The following is a 14533-nucleotide window of genomic DNA, read 5'->3' as shown; positions in this document are numbered from 1 at the left end:
GACATTATTAAGGCACTTTTTTACGTAGAACACGATGACGTAATTAGAAAAAATCTATCGTCATTGGTTTTCGAGATATAGATGTTTGTAAATTCTTATAGCTCCCTTCTTGAATTTTTGCATTTTTGGAAAGCGCTTAAAAAATCTTTTTTAATAATGTACTTGTCTGCTTTGTGCTACTAATTTTTATAAATTACAAAATCGGAAAAAAAAGTTCTATTTATTGACTCCATTACTTGCTTTTTGTGTACAGAATAATGTAAAATTATACAAAAAACAAAAAACTGTGCGATTGCGTTAAGTTTTGACTTAAGTAAAATTTTGTTAAAGTTGCTCTATCAAGATATGTTACTGTATGTATGTTATCATATTTTTTGCTCTTTATTTAGATAATTTACCACTTTTTTGATAACTCCACAAAATCTTACTTAAATCAAAATGTAATCGCACAATTTTTTTTTTAATGCCGGCCAAATTTTACATTCTGTACGCAAAAATTAAGTAATGGAAACAATAAATATAACATTATTATTATTATTATTGTTATTAAACGGATAGATTTTTTATAATTACGTCATCGTGTTCTACGTAAAAAAAGTGCCTTAATAATGTCTGTTTCAAAACTCTCTTTGGCTTGGTTAAAGAGATGTAAGCAATTGTTTAAAATGCAGCCTCTGAAGTTATCCCAAGTTTCCGAAAAGCGGAGAAAAATGATTTAATTTGGAAACCGGAAATCAGTTTCACATGAAATTCTCTAAAACTTTCTTCATTTAACCGACTCTGTAGCTCTTACCGTTACCGAGATCTCAATACATGTAAAACCAATTTGGGTCACGCGGAATGCGGACATGCGGATGCGGATGTGGACATGCGGAATATCAAATCTGTATTTTAAAAGTAACTGGAATGATACAGAGGGCTCCATGAATTAGGTACATAATATGTATAATTTAATGCGATAATTGAAAAGGTCTAATCTCGTTTTCCTAAAACTTGTCCGAGGTTGTGTTCATAAAAACACTTAAAACTTAAAGTTAAACTTAAACTATGAAATTTTTCCAATTTTTCCAGTTTTTATTGTTTTTGACGTAGCAATGGAATGATTGTTACGTTATCCGTATATTTTGCTATCATTTCTGGCATACATTCCACAAAAGTAAATTTATTTAGACTAACTAACTTCAGTATGATTTTGGATTCACATTTCAGGTAGTTTTCTACTCCTACCTAATCAATAAGAAAAAGCTGTTTTGAAAGTAATACATATTGATTCTCTTTCTAAAATGTAAAATTTCAGTGTTACACTCTAGATGGCGTTTGGAAAGGAAACAATTCAATATAGCCCGAAAGTCCGGGTGAGCAAAACTTGCAGCCCAACAGCATTGCGTATAGCTTACTAAGAACAACGATTTCTTATTTCTGTTATCATTAAACTGTATAATAAATAATATGTTAAAATAATGAGATAAAAGTTTTAGAATTGCTGAATAAAGACAAAACCTTCTCCGCTGTGAAAATCATAAACTACTACTTTACTTCAAAAAGTTTTAGGGTAAAGAATTTCTATTACGTTTTGCATTTTCAAAACGAAACTGGAAACTCAAGTATGTTAATAAATGATATGGAAGATTATTAGAGACAGATTGGCTTCCTGATGATGATAGAATCTGTCACAACTTGTTAATATCCAAACTGAAAGATGGAATCAATCGTTTAGAAACTTTCGTTTGACTACAATTTTTAAGAAAATGATATGGTGGTTGACTGAATTAGAATTCTTAACAACGTTAAATTTTGATTAAGATGAATAATTATTAATAATTAATACCTTGTTTGTGTCGATCTCAGTCTTTGAGGTGCAATCGGTCCTCCTCGGTATTGCACCGGATACATCCCTGGTGGTAAATGACTTACAGGGCCGTACTGCCACTGTTGCGGTGGTTGTCTGGGCAAGGTGCACGACGTATTGTATGCAGGAATTATCTGAGGCTGACCAGGAATCTGCGACGTTGAAATAAATTAAGTCCGCACAACGACTGGCTTGAAAAAACATAAAATAACGTCCAGTCTGAGCCGGCAAGTCCGGGGCAAAACAAATGGGCTTCGATTTTCCAGGAAAATGGCCAATCCGTTTCGGTTTACAGCGATCCCGATACGTGACCAAATATGTTTCCTCAGATTTCTGCGTTATAAGGATCATAATAATATACTTGAGGTTTTGTTGTGTGCCTTTGGACTGATGCCAATTTTTTTGTTGGGGAAAATGATTTGTTTTTATTGGTTTTGGGTCTCGAACTTCTTCACATGTTATTTGTTTTTTGTACTCTGTCTGAACCCACTGCAGAAGTTTAGTTATTTTTACCAACAAAATTCGAATGACACTTTAGCAAAAGAACACGTTTGTAATACTAAACCTACTTAACAAATTACTATTCTAAAGTAAATGATTTTGATAATTATTATTTTATTCAGTGGTTTCAAAGCGATGAGGGGGAGGAATGAATAAACAAATATTTTAGTATAATTGAACGAGACACTTACTGTAATTCTCGTATTATAAGTATGTTCAGATGCCTACTTACAAATTTATGTTTTTTGGTGTTTTAAATGTAGTTGTACTGAAAATTTTGGTTTTTAATTTCTGAACGTCAAAATAGCACGTTTCATTCTGATTTCAGTGATGTATGACAACTTATGATTTGCTTCATGCCACTAATCTTACTTCAATAAGGTGGCTTTGAATTTATGAGAAGTTTTCTGAACATGATTTGACAGGATCTGTCAGACTGCACCACTTCATTTTTTTTTTTTCAAATGAAAAACTTTACTTTAAGATTTATTAGAAATTTAATACGAGCACTTTGAGAGCAAATCAACGTACTTACTTTTATGTTTCCAAGTGAGAGGTCATCATTATAAAAACTTTTTATTTTTTTTAACGTTGGATGGTTTTTTAAAAAACACTTTTTCCTAGGATATTATACTGACCGCCGCCATGTTGGATTTAAACCTGTCAAAGTGGCCATTTTTACTAGAACACGAATCCGGTGTCCGTTTTGCTGTAACTGCCGCGGTTTTGTCACCGCCCTTGAAATTATGGCATTTTTGGCAGTTTTGAAGACATGGCACCCATAAAAAATGACATTATGACAAACGACACTTTACCTCACATATTTTTTTTTTAATTCAACCGGTGAGTTGTACGAAAAAATGTTATCTTCAATAAAAAAGCGTCTCTTTGCGGGGCATACATAGTAAAAATTTCACACTGCTCACTAAAACCGTTTTCGAGAGATTTAGCAAAATGTCCGTAAAAAGGTAATCAAATTTGACGGCCTCTAGCGGCCAAACAGGGCAACTTAACAGTTCGCGCTCAACGTCACGTGATAGCTCCATTCGTTACCTACCTACGAACATATGATATGTCTACGAAATGTTTCAAATAATCAATTCATTTTTGGTAAAATGCACCGACATTTTCTTCAAATGAAAGGTTTTTTTGGCCTACTATACTGACCGTCGCAATATTGGATTTAGACGTGTTAAGATGCCATTTTAACTAATTTTAACCTGGCGAAAAAGAATCTGGTGTCCGTTTTGCTGTAACTGTCGCCATTTTGTCATTGACTTTAAAATTAGGGCATTTTTGACGATTTTGGGATATCTCTGCAAATAAGGTTAGAAATAAATAAAAACCAAAATTTCAGTTTTTTTTCGGATATCTTCGGAAGTACTTGGAAAATCGTAATTTTTAAAACGGCATTTGGTTCAGCTTTAAATTGCGCAACGTTGCCCCAATTTAAATTTTTTCGTATCTCTTATAGTTTCCGAGATTCCAATGGAGAGGGTCAAATTTGAATTACCCTGTATAGTCCAGAAATGTGTTCCTAGATGCTAATATACCCTATTCAAACATATCTTATTGCATGACAACTAATTTTACTTTATGGTAAACATATATATTGTTATATTTTCAAAAAGAAAAACATGAAAGAAAATTCAAGTATTTGGTTATATTAATCGAGAATATAAGTTGAGTTTGCTTAAAATTAACATTGTTAGAACCACCCTTCGTTTTCGCTTATTTTCATACATCTTCTCATTTTTGCCTCGATAAAAAATCAAAATACAACATTTTACAACCCTGATTCAGGGTATTGTGAGACTATATCCTCAAAATTATGCAGATGACGTAACTGATTACATTTAGTTCATTAGCGACATTCTTTACATTATCTACGTGTGAATGTAGATAAAAGCAATATTCATGTAATTGCCCATACTTGAAAAAACCATTTAGCTCGTTCTAAAAAACAGGTTAAAACTTCCATTTTTTTCAATAGCTAATTCTCTAGTGACAGATAACAAACGATGCAAGACGTCACGGCAAAAAATCCAATTTTTCCGACGTCATAAAATAAAACTGTCTCTTTCCGGTAAACGAAGCTAAATAAATACCGGGTGCCATATATAAAACACACGTCGAGCAACAGGCCTTATTAGAGCCGGATGACGAGTGGTCTTAAGTTATAAGGGGACTGTCACGCTCCTTAAGAAATAGGCTGCAGACTTTTATTTCCACTGACTTAAACCAGTCGTATTTTACTTTTTTGGGGAGGTAAGGCCATTTTTTATTTTTTTTTTACGCACAGAATCTACTTGACAACACCGCAGAAAGCTGTGGATGAATCCATAGAAGCGTTATTGAGGTATGACAAAAATAAAAGTGCAAGAGACAAACGTCACATTTAAAACATTTATCTTTTTACTCTAAAATTGGATTTATAAATCGACATAACACAGCATAGGCACAGCTTCTTGTCGATATTCATTTATAGATATCCTGGGCATAAGGATTACTCTCCATCGAACAATAATAACAATATAAGAGAAAGAAGGGGGGAAAGAATTTTGGACGAAGTTAGAAGACCATCAAAAATCTGTGAAGTAAATTAATCAATAAATTACCAATTGATTGTCATTTGAATATTGTCAACAAAAAAGTATTCTTCTTTACCATATAAACAACTTATTTTGCGTGGTTGGCCCACAAGTATGTACAGGGTGATTGGTTAAATTTTGACCACCCCTTAAATTTCTTACGTTTGATTTTAGCAAAAAACTTGATAACCTGAACCTAATTAATGTAAAATGTCTGTATCGATATTAAACTTTCCGCAAGAGTTTTTGCTAAAATCAAAATTAAGGAAGTTATTAAGTTGGTCAAAATTCAACCACTCAACCTGTACATAACATAAACACAACACCGCAGTTGAAACTTCGTCAATTCTTGTATTATGATGTGCACTCTTGTGCTGTGCTTATAAATTGACTTGAGTATATCTCATGTTTTAAGTTGTTATGTTTCACCTATACATTATGAACAAATATAACCTTGGAAACGGTGTAAATTGAAACCTGAGGGCATTATAGGCGGGCGTTATCATAACACCCTGAAACTTTTTTAATTTTAGCAATGGTATTTTTCATCTTCCATGCCAAAAAAACTACGTATTTAATATCCTAGGATGTTCTTGAATTTTAGGAAATACATTTTCGTTACCTTTTAATGCATTTTCTTTTATATTTTCTAAAATTTCGTCCAGCTTTTGCCATTTTCACTGACTGACAGGCCTATCAAAGTCACATCATTCAGGTAAAATAAACAGTAAACAACATACCAACAAACTACATGCCAAAAACTGTAAATAATTGCTGAATTAGGTGAAACAAAGAACATTGTACGCACCACAGGCGTTAGAGAGAGTATAATGTCCATCAAGCCGAGACCTATCACTCGGGACATAGGCCCTCTGGCTGTTTCGGCCTTCAGGGCATTAGGTCCTCTCTAACGCCCTTGGTACATAAATAACTATTATGCTACGCTTATGCTTGTGCTTGGGTTGGGTTGTGTCGATCCATAATTCCACCTTCACTGACGTTGTTACGTCAATCTATTTTGGAAAATTTACAACAGCACTTGCAAGTGCAACATTGACGCAAGTTTTAAGTAGTAAATCCAGAAAAAAAAATTTAAAGTAGAGTACAATAATTAAGAGTTTTACATTAGCAAACTACTATAACAAAGTCTATACTTACTAGCTTTGATTGAGCGCCCAAATCGTGTAAAGGCATTCCATTCCTAAGGGTGCAATACCCCATATAACCAGAGTTGCTAGCTTGATGAAGAAGACTTCTACTTGGAGATGTTTCTATGGTGGAAATGTGTTGCTTTTTCCTGGAGTAATCGGAACTGTCGTCCACATCCACAGGTTGAGGAATAATATCTGGATTTTTCTCGTCGCTATCACACTCACCAGCACTAGAATCGTGTTTGGAGACTGGACTGCCTCCTGAATTAAAAAAATACATGTCGTAAAAAATGTTTGGATTATTTTAGAACAACTCAAATTTAAGTTAAACTGGGAGTTAATTGCTCAAAAATCTTTGGATGTTTTTCTTGATTACCTTAAATTGATAAAAGTTACCCTTAGTTAATTGTTTTTCACGGTTTTAGATGACACTCTGTTTTTGAGAGATATTTCAAATTGATGATGTGTTTTCTATAATTTGTTACGTCATCCTAATTTAGCTTAATATTTCGCATAAAAATGTACTAAAAATTATTGTTACTCTAGCTAGACTAATAATCATGAAAGATATGCTAATTAACCAGTCTGGTTTATTTTATCGTCACACTTGGCATAAAGCCCTCTCCGGAGTCTAGGAACTGATAATGCACCATATCTGAGAGCTTCGACGCTGCCTTACTTAGCTTAGCTTTAATGTTATGTCGGCAAAGTGGATTCTGACGTAATTTTACAGTCAAAATCGCTGTTTAAGATTATGCTATAGAATTTCTTTATCATTCAGACGTATGCCAAACTTTAAAATCGACTGAGAGAGAGAAGGTAATTATAATAAAAAATGTAAGCTAGTCGATTATAAATTTAAAAATAGAAAGCAGGAAAACTGTTTATTTTTGATAAAACATTAGAAGCAAATCTGGCAAATTATTTGAAAGCTCTTTTAAACAAATATCAAATTTTTATTTTAATAATAGATACTCTACTTGTTGGTCTGTCATCTGTATTGTTTTTTTGACATGACATTTGTTTATTTTGCCAATTTTGCAAGTCTACGAATATTGGAATGAACGGTTTTTTGAACTCACAAATTTGTTAAACTGCTTTTTAGTTCTGACTTTTAAATATTTTGGCTGCATTAATTTTTGTGATACTGACAAACTTGCATAACTATTATTCAAATAGTAGTACATAGGAGACCGAAAGCTTTCACCGCTAGCTTAAATGTGACATTTGACTTCTACTCTTGTATAATCAACCCTTTCCAGTCCACGATAGAGTAAAGTCCATTATCTCATTTGTTTAAAAAATTGACTGTATCGTCATTGTTTCTAAAGGTAGAATACTCATAATTGGTACAAACTTGCTACAGGAACGACAAAAAAAATTGTGAAAATAAACTTGCGTTAGTTGCTACAGAGCGTTCAATTTTGTTACATTTATTTTGACTCAAGAAACTTAAGAAATTTCGACTTTTTTAAATGGAACACCTTGGGCATTATTATTTTTTTCTGATAGCTTTTATGCAACACTTAAACTTTTATTGAGTATGTCATATACTTAATTTTAATAATCTGCAATTTATTTATACTTTTTTATTTTTGCCTTTGTTTTTTGTTATCTTAACTATACTAAAATGTGAGCAATGTCTTTGACATATCAATTGTGTAAGAATAAACATTATTAATTGTTGTTGTGACAAGTGACATATAAAAATAAAACATGTTTGTGTTTTTGTAAAAAAATGAATTAATTCATTTTTAAGAAAATCCTTAATTATTGATCTGTTTTTGTGCGTCACTTAAACCAAGCTTTCTTATTTGACATGTCACAGTTTGACACCTCCTGCATATTTGGTTTGTATAAGCTACTATAAACTTAGTTTAGTAAAGACAACAAAAAATGAAGCTAAAAATAAAAAAATATATAGAAATCGCAATTATTAAAATAAGGTATATGCCAGGTCTTTTCCACTGTCTCAAGACCTTTGCCATACAGATCTTGAACAGTGTGGGTGAGATACAGCAGCTTTGTCGTAAACCTTTGTTGATCACAAATTTTTCAGATAATCTGTTGCCTATTTTGACTTGTGATGTCGATTCTTCTTTAGAACGCTAATTAGTGTGTGGTTAATGTTGGTTTCCCATAACACTTTAAGTAGTCTGTTAACGCCTTGTGTAGGTCAATAAACATGAGGTGGGTCTCTTGATTAGTTCCACTTTTTTTCTCTATTAGTTGTTATAAAAACAGAAAATGTTATCCGTGCATGTTCTTTCAGCGCGAAATCCGGATTGTTCCTCCTCTTCGTGTTCTTGGTATTCTTGCTCTACTAAATCTCTGAGTACTTAGGGTACTGGTCACCGATATACCTCTGTAGTTTGTTTCCCTTTTGTGTATTGGGGCTTCGTTTAAAAAATTATTTATGCACCTGGTTAGTGTTTTAAAGAGTTTGTCTGAGCCACACACATTAATTCGCCTGGAATATCCTCCGGTCCCGTAGCTTGATTATTTTTCAGTTATCTGATTGTTCATTGGCTTATTTTAAGACTAAAATTTCATACTAATCCAGCAAATGCTTCAGGTCTGAAAATAAATTTTGTGTATTCTTAAGCGATAGCCTGTATACCTACATATTTGGCTACAGAAAAAATATCTACATTATTTGTTTCAAATATTTTCTAAGCTTTTTATTACAACGTGCCTCTTAAAAAAATCCTCCACCATGCAAATGAGAACAGCTCCCGGCTCAATACAGTAATAAATATTTATACTTCAGTCCTTTGAAAACAAGACGCAAACAATTTTTTCGTAATTCCAGGTTTCAGCTGAAGGAATTCTTGAGAGCTACTTGAATATTTTATCGGCCACGGCTTATAAATATTTTTTAGCGTCGGCCTTATTTCATAAATATTAAGCGCAACATTATCCGATGTTTCGTGACCGACCGATAATGTTTTTTTTTCTCTTTTTCCACTCGTCGAATTTTTATCATCTTTGCATATACTTACCAGCCTTGTCGCTCAACGTTGCTCCACTTCCGCTGCCCCGATGCTCCAAACTAGCCCCCGTAACCGTAATGTTTTTGTGCTGTTTCCTACGGTGGTCTCCCCCTTGGGTGCACTGCAGTCTAAGCACCAAAATTACAACTAACAGTACTATGAGCAGAGCGGAAACTACCCCAATTATAATGCTCATCAGAGGGGTGAATCGAAATGGAGACCGATGTGAATCTGAAATAAGAAGAAAATTCATAATGTACACAGTTTGGAGAAACTGGAATTAATTTTTTATACCGAGTGTTTCAAAATTACTATTATTTAACAGCAACGCGAGACGATCATGTAATAACCGAAAAGTGCGTAAAACGCTTCTTTTCTAAGATACAGAAGGTACAGTTTAGTTATCTAGTAGTTCGCTTAGTCAAAATGTTGAAAAAAAATGAATTGCCATTGCGTACCTAAATGTTGTGCTCGTGACGTTTCCTGCCTAGCAAATAATGCTTGGACACTTCACAGCAATGTTCGTAGTTTGTGAGCCTTGAGCTTGCACAATTTATACACTTTACTGGCATAACACTCACATTTTAATTCCACAAATGTTCTGTAGCTCTATGTACATCAGTGTGCTCTATGTACCATCAATTTGTTGTATTTCTGTATGTTTTTTTCAAATTAATTTGGGTATTGAACTGAAATCCGTAACAACTAAATCACAAGACTCTTTTGATTTTTATAAATTGTCAAAGATTATAAAATGAACACAAGTTATAAATAATCTATACCTGGTACAGACTACAAAGTTTTATTCCATTATCAAGAAACTTGAATACTTTTAGAACCTCACAAAAGATAATCCTTACAACTTTACTAGACAAATGCCAGATGTGGTTACAAAGAATTGGATGTAAAATTAATTAAGTTTACTTTAAAGCCACCGTCGACAAGCCATTACTTTAATTAATTTGAAAAAGAACAATCGGAATGACCGAAAGCATTTCTCGAATTGGCTCTTTCACAGATTGTTAGATCGGCTTGCTTTTATAAGAAATTGGTCGCTGAACCCACGTTCAATAAAAAAACACCTACATTTTCGTTTATTTTGTAATTAGTTTAGCTTCTAGCAATCTTAATATTTAACCATTTTTGGTTGTTAGTCACACAAACTTAAGTTTATTAAGGTTAAAATTATTTACATAGTCCTATTCCGCTACACAAACACTTTTACAAGCATTTTCATTAGAAACAAGAATGTTCTAACAACATAAAACAACCACCTGTGACCCTAACAAAACCATTAAAACCAAATAAACCACAGGACATTACAAAAGGTATCCAATTTATTCCCGGTCCTAACACATGAGCAACTGAACGAAACAGACTTGCTGAATAATGCAAAAGACAGAATATTGTTTATCACTGTCGCACTTTCGAATCTCGCTGTTGGTCAGTAGACAAATTCGGGTTGGCCCTACCGGAATTCCTGATGAGGCCCTCTGAACTTGACGAGAACGTTTAAATTCTTAATTATGATTTATGTGGTGCGGCGTCGGGCAAAAAACTCTTGTTAAAACTCTCGCCACCAAAGAAAATGCAAACTGTTGAATAATGGAGAACTAGTATCTATGTTGTTTACATTTTAAAATGGAAATGGGCTAGAAAGAAACTCCAGACGGGGCTTTGGGAATTCTAAACAAACGTTGTGTTTAAATAAAATACGGTTAAAAATGGTTTGAAAAGCAAGTCGGAGGTTTTTTCTCGGTTTCTTTTTATAAGAAAAACTATGAGTTGGTATAACAAAATCTAAGGTTTGTTAGACTATTTAATTTTTTAGGGTCTAGAATTATTAATTAATTTACCAGCATGTTTATCAAAGTTAGAACCGTAATTTTTGCAAAATTTGTCTTCAATACTTCAATTAACTTCTTCCTCACTTTTTCAAACTACCATTGTACCTATTTCTCAGGTTATTTAACCAGGAAATGAGTTTTCGTCCTCTAATCCTTTTTCTATAGGTGTATCTTTCCCTGCATAATATTTACATATAAGTATTTATCCACTCATCACGTGGACCAGATATTGCAGCTTTCTTATTTTAATGTTGTTCAATATTTTCAATACTTTCTCTTTCATTTGTTACCATATCTACGCAACTTATTCTTAAGATACTTATATGATATGAACTATATGACCAGATTTTAAATGCTTCCAGACGATCATTTATATTTTTTCATTATACGGCTCTGAAAACTGTCTATTTCTCGCGAAAATGTACTTTTTCCGTGAGAACGCACGAAAGTATCCATTCTCGGTGCGCTGATAGAAACATGTTATTTCTTGCATAAAAACCATTTCTTTAAGAGTCTGGTTAGTATCATCCAATATGGAATGATTTCTTATCTTATTTTATGCTATAACATCGGTTGAAACACATTGACATTTCTCGAGTGCGCTTTACATAAAATGTCATAATACGACAACTACCTACATGAATTTTATAACAACAATAACTATCTTGTCACTATCAGTGTCAAGGTATTTCCCTAATATAACTCTAAGTTTTAAGTGTTGATCTCTACTGCATGCTCATTCTGTTGAATATGGTTCTGACTTGCCCAATTCTTGATTTAATTTCTTCGGTGTATTTAGCTTCATTGACAGTTGTTCCTAAGTATTTGTACTTACTGACTCAAAACTAGTTCTTCATCGATCCGTAGGTTTTCTTGTTGCTGAAATGATTTTATCTATCTATCTAAACACATTCATCTTTGGATATAGGCTTCCTCTTCTTTCCTCCGTGCCTCTCTATTGTTGGCGTCATCTGACCATCGCATTTGTAAGCTGGTTTATTTTTTTAATACTGACTTAATTTTGTAGTGGTCATAAATTTTTACTTTTTCATGGTAAGCTCTCCTTGCTGTTAGTCACTACTCGATCAACCACGGTCTGTAAATTTTTTATTGTCTCGGCAATAAGTTAGTAGTATGGTGTCGTCTGCATACCGAATATTGTTCCTCCAGTACTCTCTGAATAATTTCTTCCAAATAAAGATTAAAGTTAATTAACTACCAGATACAACCTACAGTATTCTAAAAAATTGTCAATATGTCACCATATTTCCAGTTTCATATACCTTAGCTTTAGGGACGTTTAGCTAGTGTACTTAAGACTAAATTTTTGTAGAGTTTTTCTTCTCAAGCCAGAGAAAATACAGTGCGTTAGTATCCACAAACGGTATGATTGGATAAATTAATCAAGACCTCAAAACTTACTCAACATCCCCGCTTGACTCTCTAGACTTTTATTTTAGGGACTTTTAGCATTTAGCATTAGGGACTTAACTTTTGGCACAGTTGACAAACAAAACATTTTTTACTTACCTCGTTCTGCCACTGTAGGTGGTTTTTCAGGTAGTTTCAAAGTGGCAGCTGGTAAAATAAGTGGTTCGCTCCTTCCTTTGGAATTGTAAGCAAAAACAACAGCGTGATATTGGCCCCCTGGCTCCAAATTATTCACCGAAAACCGAGCGATCGGCGACGTTATGTTGTTCCTCAACTTTTGAGCTTGGCTCTCCATCAGCTGCAAGAAAGCAAAAAAACACGCATTATTTTTGTTCCTCCGAACCAATTTAAAACAAAATTACTCCGGAAAGTTTGTCAACGCAGCCTTTACCCCGGATGACAATTTAAAAATCTTCCTCAAGTCCCTTCGGTATTTTAAATTACGTTTTTCGACGATTTGACTTAAATTTTTCCATGTTTTAATCGAGGATTTTATTTGGAAGTTTTGCATAAGTTATTTATGAAGAAAGAGCGGAATAAATCGGTTTTGGGACTACTCCGCCGATTTGCATTACTCAACTTTAATTTGAATTTCTATGCACTAATGTTCCGTAAAGATTGGATTAAGTTTGGACCTACAAATTGGGGAACTCACCTCCAGTAGAAAAGCTTGAGCTAAGCCTCCATTGAATCCTTCTGTGCACGTAATTTGAAAAGAAGTTATTGTGACGTTTAGGACGGTGCAATTGTGAACTTGATCTGGACGACCTGAAATTACAAGAACAAATTTAATATCACAAAGTGAATGTAAACTAGCATAACGTCACAGCTGAAACAATTTGCAATGTTGCCATAGTGTACAAAAAAGTAGCAGCTACTATAGTTCAGGCAGCTGTAGAACTAAACAATATTTATTAGTTTAATATAACTATTTGAATAGGTATGATTATTAGAAGAAAAATTGTCATATCAAAATGAAAACCAAATTGGATCGACAAAAATGGCTACATTATTATTACAACATTCTAGTGGTTGTAATGTTAATGTAATTTTGTTTGATTTTCCTTACAGTTCCGAATGAAAAACCGTGTTTTCGAGAGCAGGCAGTAAAAATTTACAATGGCACTTTTAGAACGTGCAGTTCCTGTCATAAGCAGAATAAGTAACAGAATAACAAAAATCCCAGGAAATTACCAGAGTGGAAGCATGTAAAAATTTTACTGCCGTGCATGGTAGGCAACTTTTGCGGCTTTTACAATAGCTCAAGTATAAAATGTGCCTTAGAGCTGAGATATCCCTCACTGTAATAGAGCCGAATGCTCTAAAGCCACGTTGTTATTAAAAATGTGCTTTTATTGAGATATAAAAGGAGTCGGGAGGGCAGAATGTTTTTGTACTGCTTTATAAATTGACATATGGGTCAAATTAGTAACAGGACATAAGACATACTTTTCAATGAAATTGTTTAATTATTATTATTTAATTACATAAGATGTGCAAAAACTGATAGTTTTATCTACTCGATTGTAATAATTGTAGAGCGAGAGTTTTGTATAATTTTCTTCTAAAAGAAATTTATAACTAGCCATTTTTGAGATTCGACTTTTTTCTGAAAATTGAATAAAAGTTTGTAGAAAGAATAAAATGTTTGCCTTGAACTGCTCGTTTACCTAGTGCTAACATTAACACGATTAAACATACCTATACAGAGTGTTAGAAAAGTAAAAAAAAATACTGAAATTTGAAACTAACGCCCTGCCAATTGTGAATTGCGTTTGCCTGATTCAAGAAAGTGTAAACTTAGTCCACTTGGTTCAGAAATTAATTCTGAACATTTATGGTCACTTGCAAAAGTCCGTAACTCTAAGCGATTCAGAGATACTCGACTTTCGATCGATTTCTATCTATTTCTTGAAAATTGCATTAAGCTATTGAGTGAAGTTGAAGTGTCGTATCTCCGCCATTTTTGGGACTTCAGCAATTGAAAAAACCTTAAACTGTTTGCCTTAAACTATTCTTTCATCTCCTAATAACCGCAACACGATTGTGTATATACACGGTGTTCAAAAAAACAAAAAGAAAAACGAAAGCATGTGAAACTAACGCTGTGTCGGTTCGGTGCTAAGTAAACCTAGAGCACTGAGTCGAGAGCACTGTCGAAACTTATTCT

The 14533-nt window shown here is 33.5% G+C and overlaps 1 protein-coding gene across 1 annotated transcript in view; it reads right to left on the bottom strand.

The window, feature by feature from the left end:
* The window catches only part of LOC145725098 (neural cell adhesion molecule 2-like), a 416642-nt gene that overhangs the window by 1449 nt on the left and 400660 nt on the right, over positions 1-14533 (bottom strand). Inside the window, exons 12-16 of the mRNA XM_081973698.1 lie at positions 13019-13131; positions 12463-12661; positions 9095-9316; positions 6100-6353; positions 1829-2001 (exon numbers count right to left, since the gene is read on the bottom strand). Of these exons, the coding sequence (XP_081829824.1) occupies positions 1829-2001; positions 6100-6353; positions 9095-9316; positions 12463-12661; positions 13019-13131 (961 nt within the window). The remainder of the gene's footprint in view (positions 1-1828; positions 2002-6099; positions 6354-9094; positions 9317-12462; positions 12662-13018; positions 13132-14533) is intronic.

This window comes from Ips typographus, linkage group LG2 (assembly GCF_016097725.1).
Source record: "Ips typographus isolate SLU linkage group LG2, UJ_Ityp_2.0, whole genome shotgun sequence".
Lineage (NCBI taxonomy): Eukaryota > Metazoa > Arthropoda > Insecta > Coleoptera > Curculionidae > Ips > Ips typographus.
This window is presented reverse-complemented; position numbering and strand designations above follow the sequence as displayed.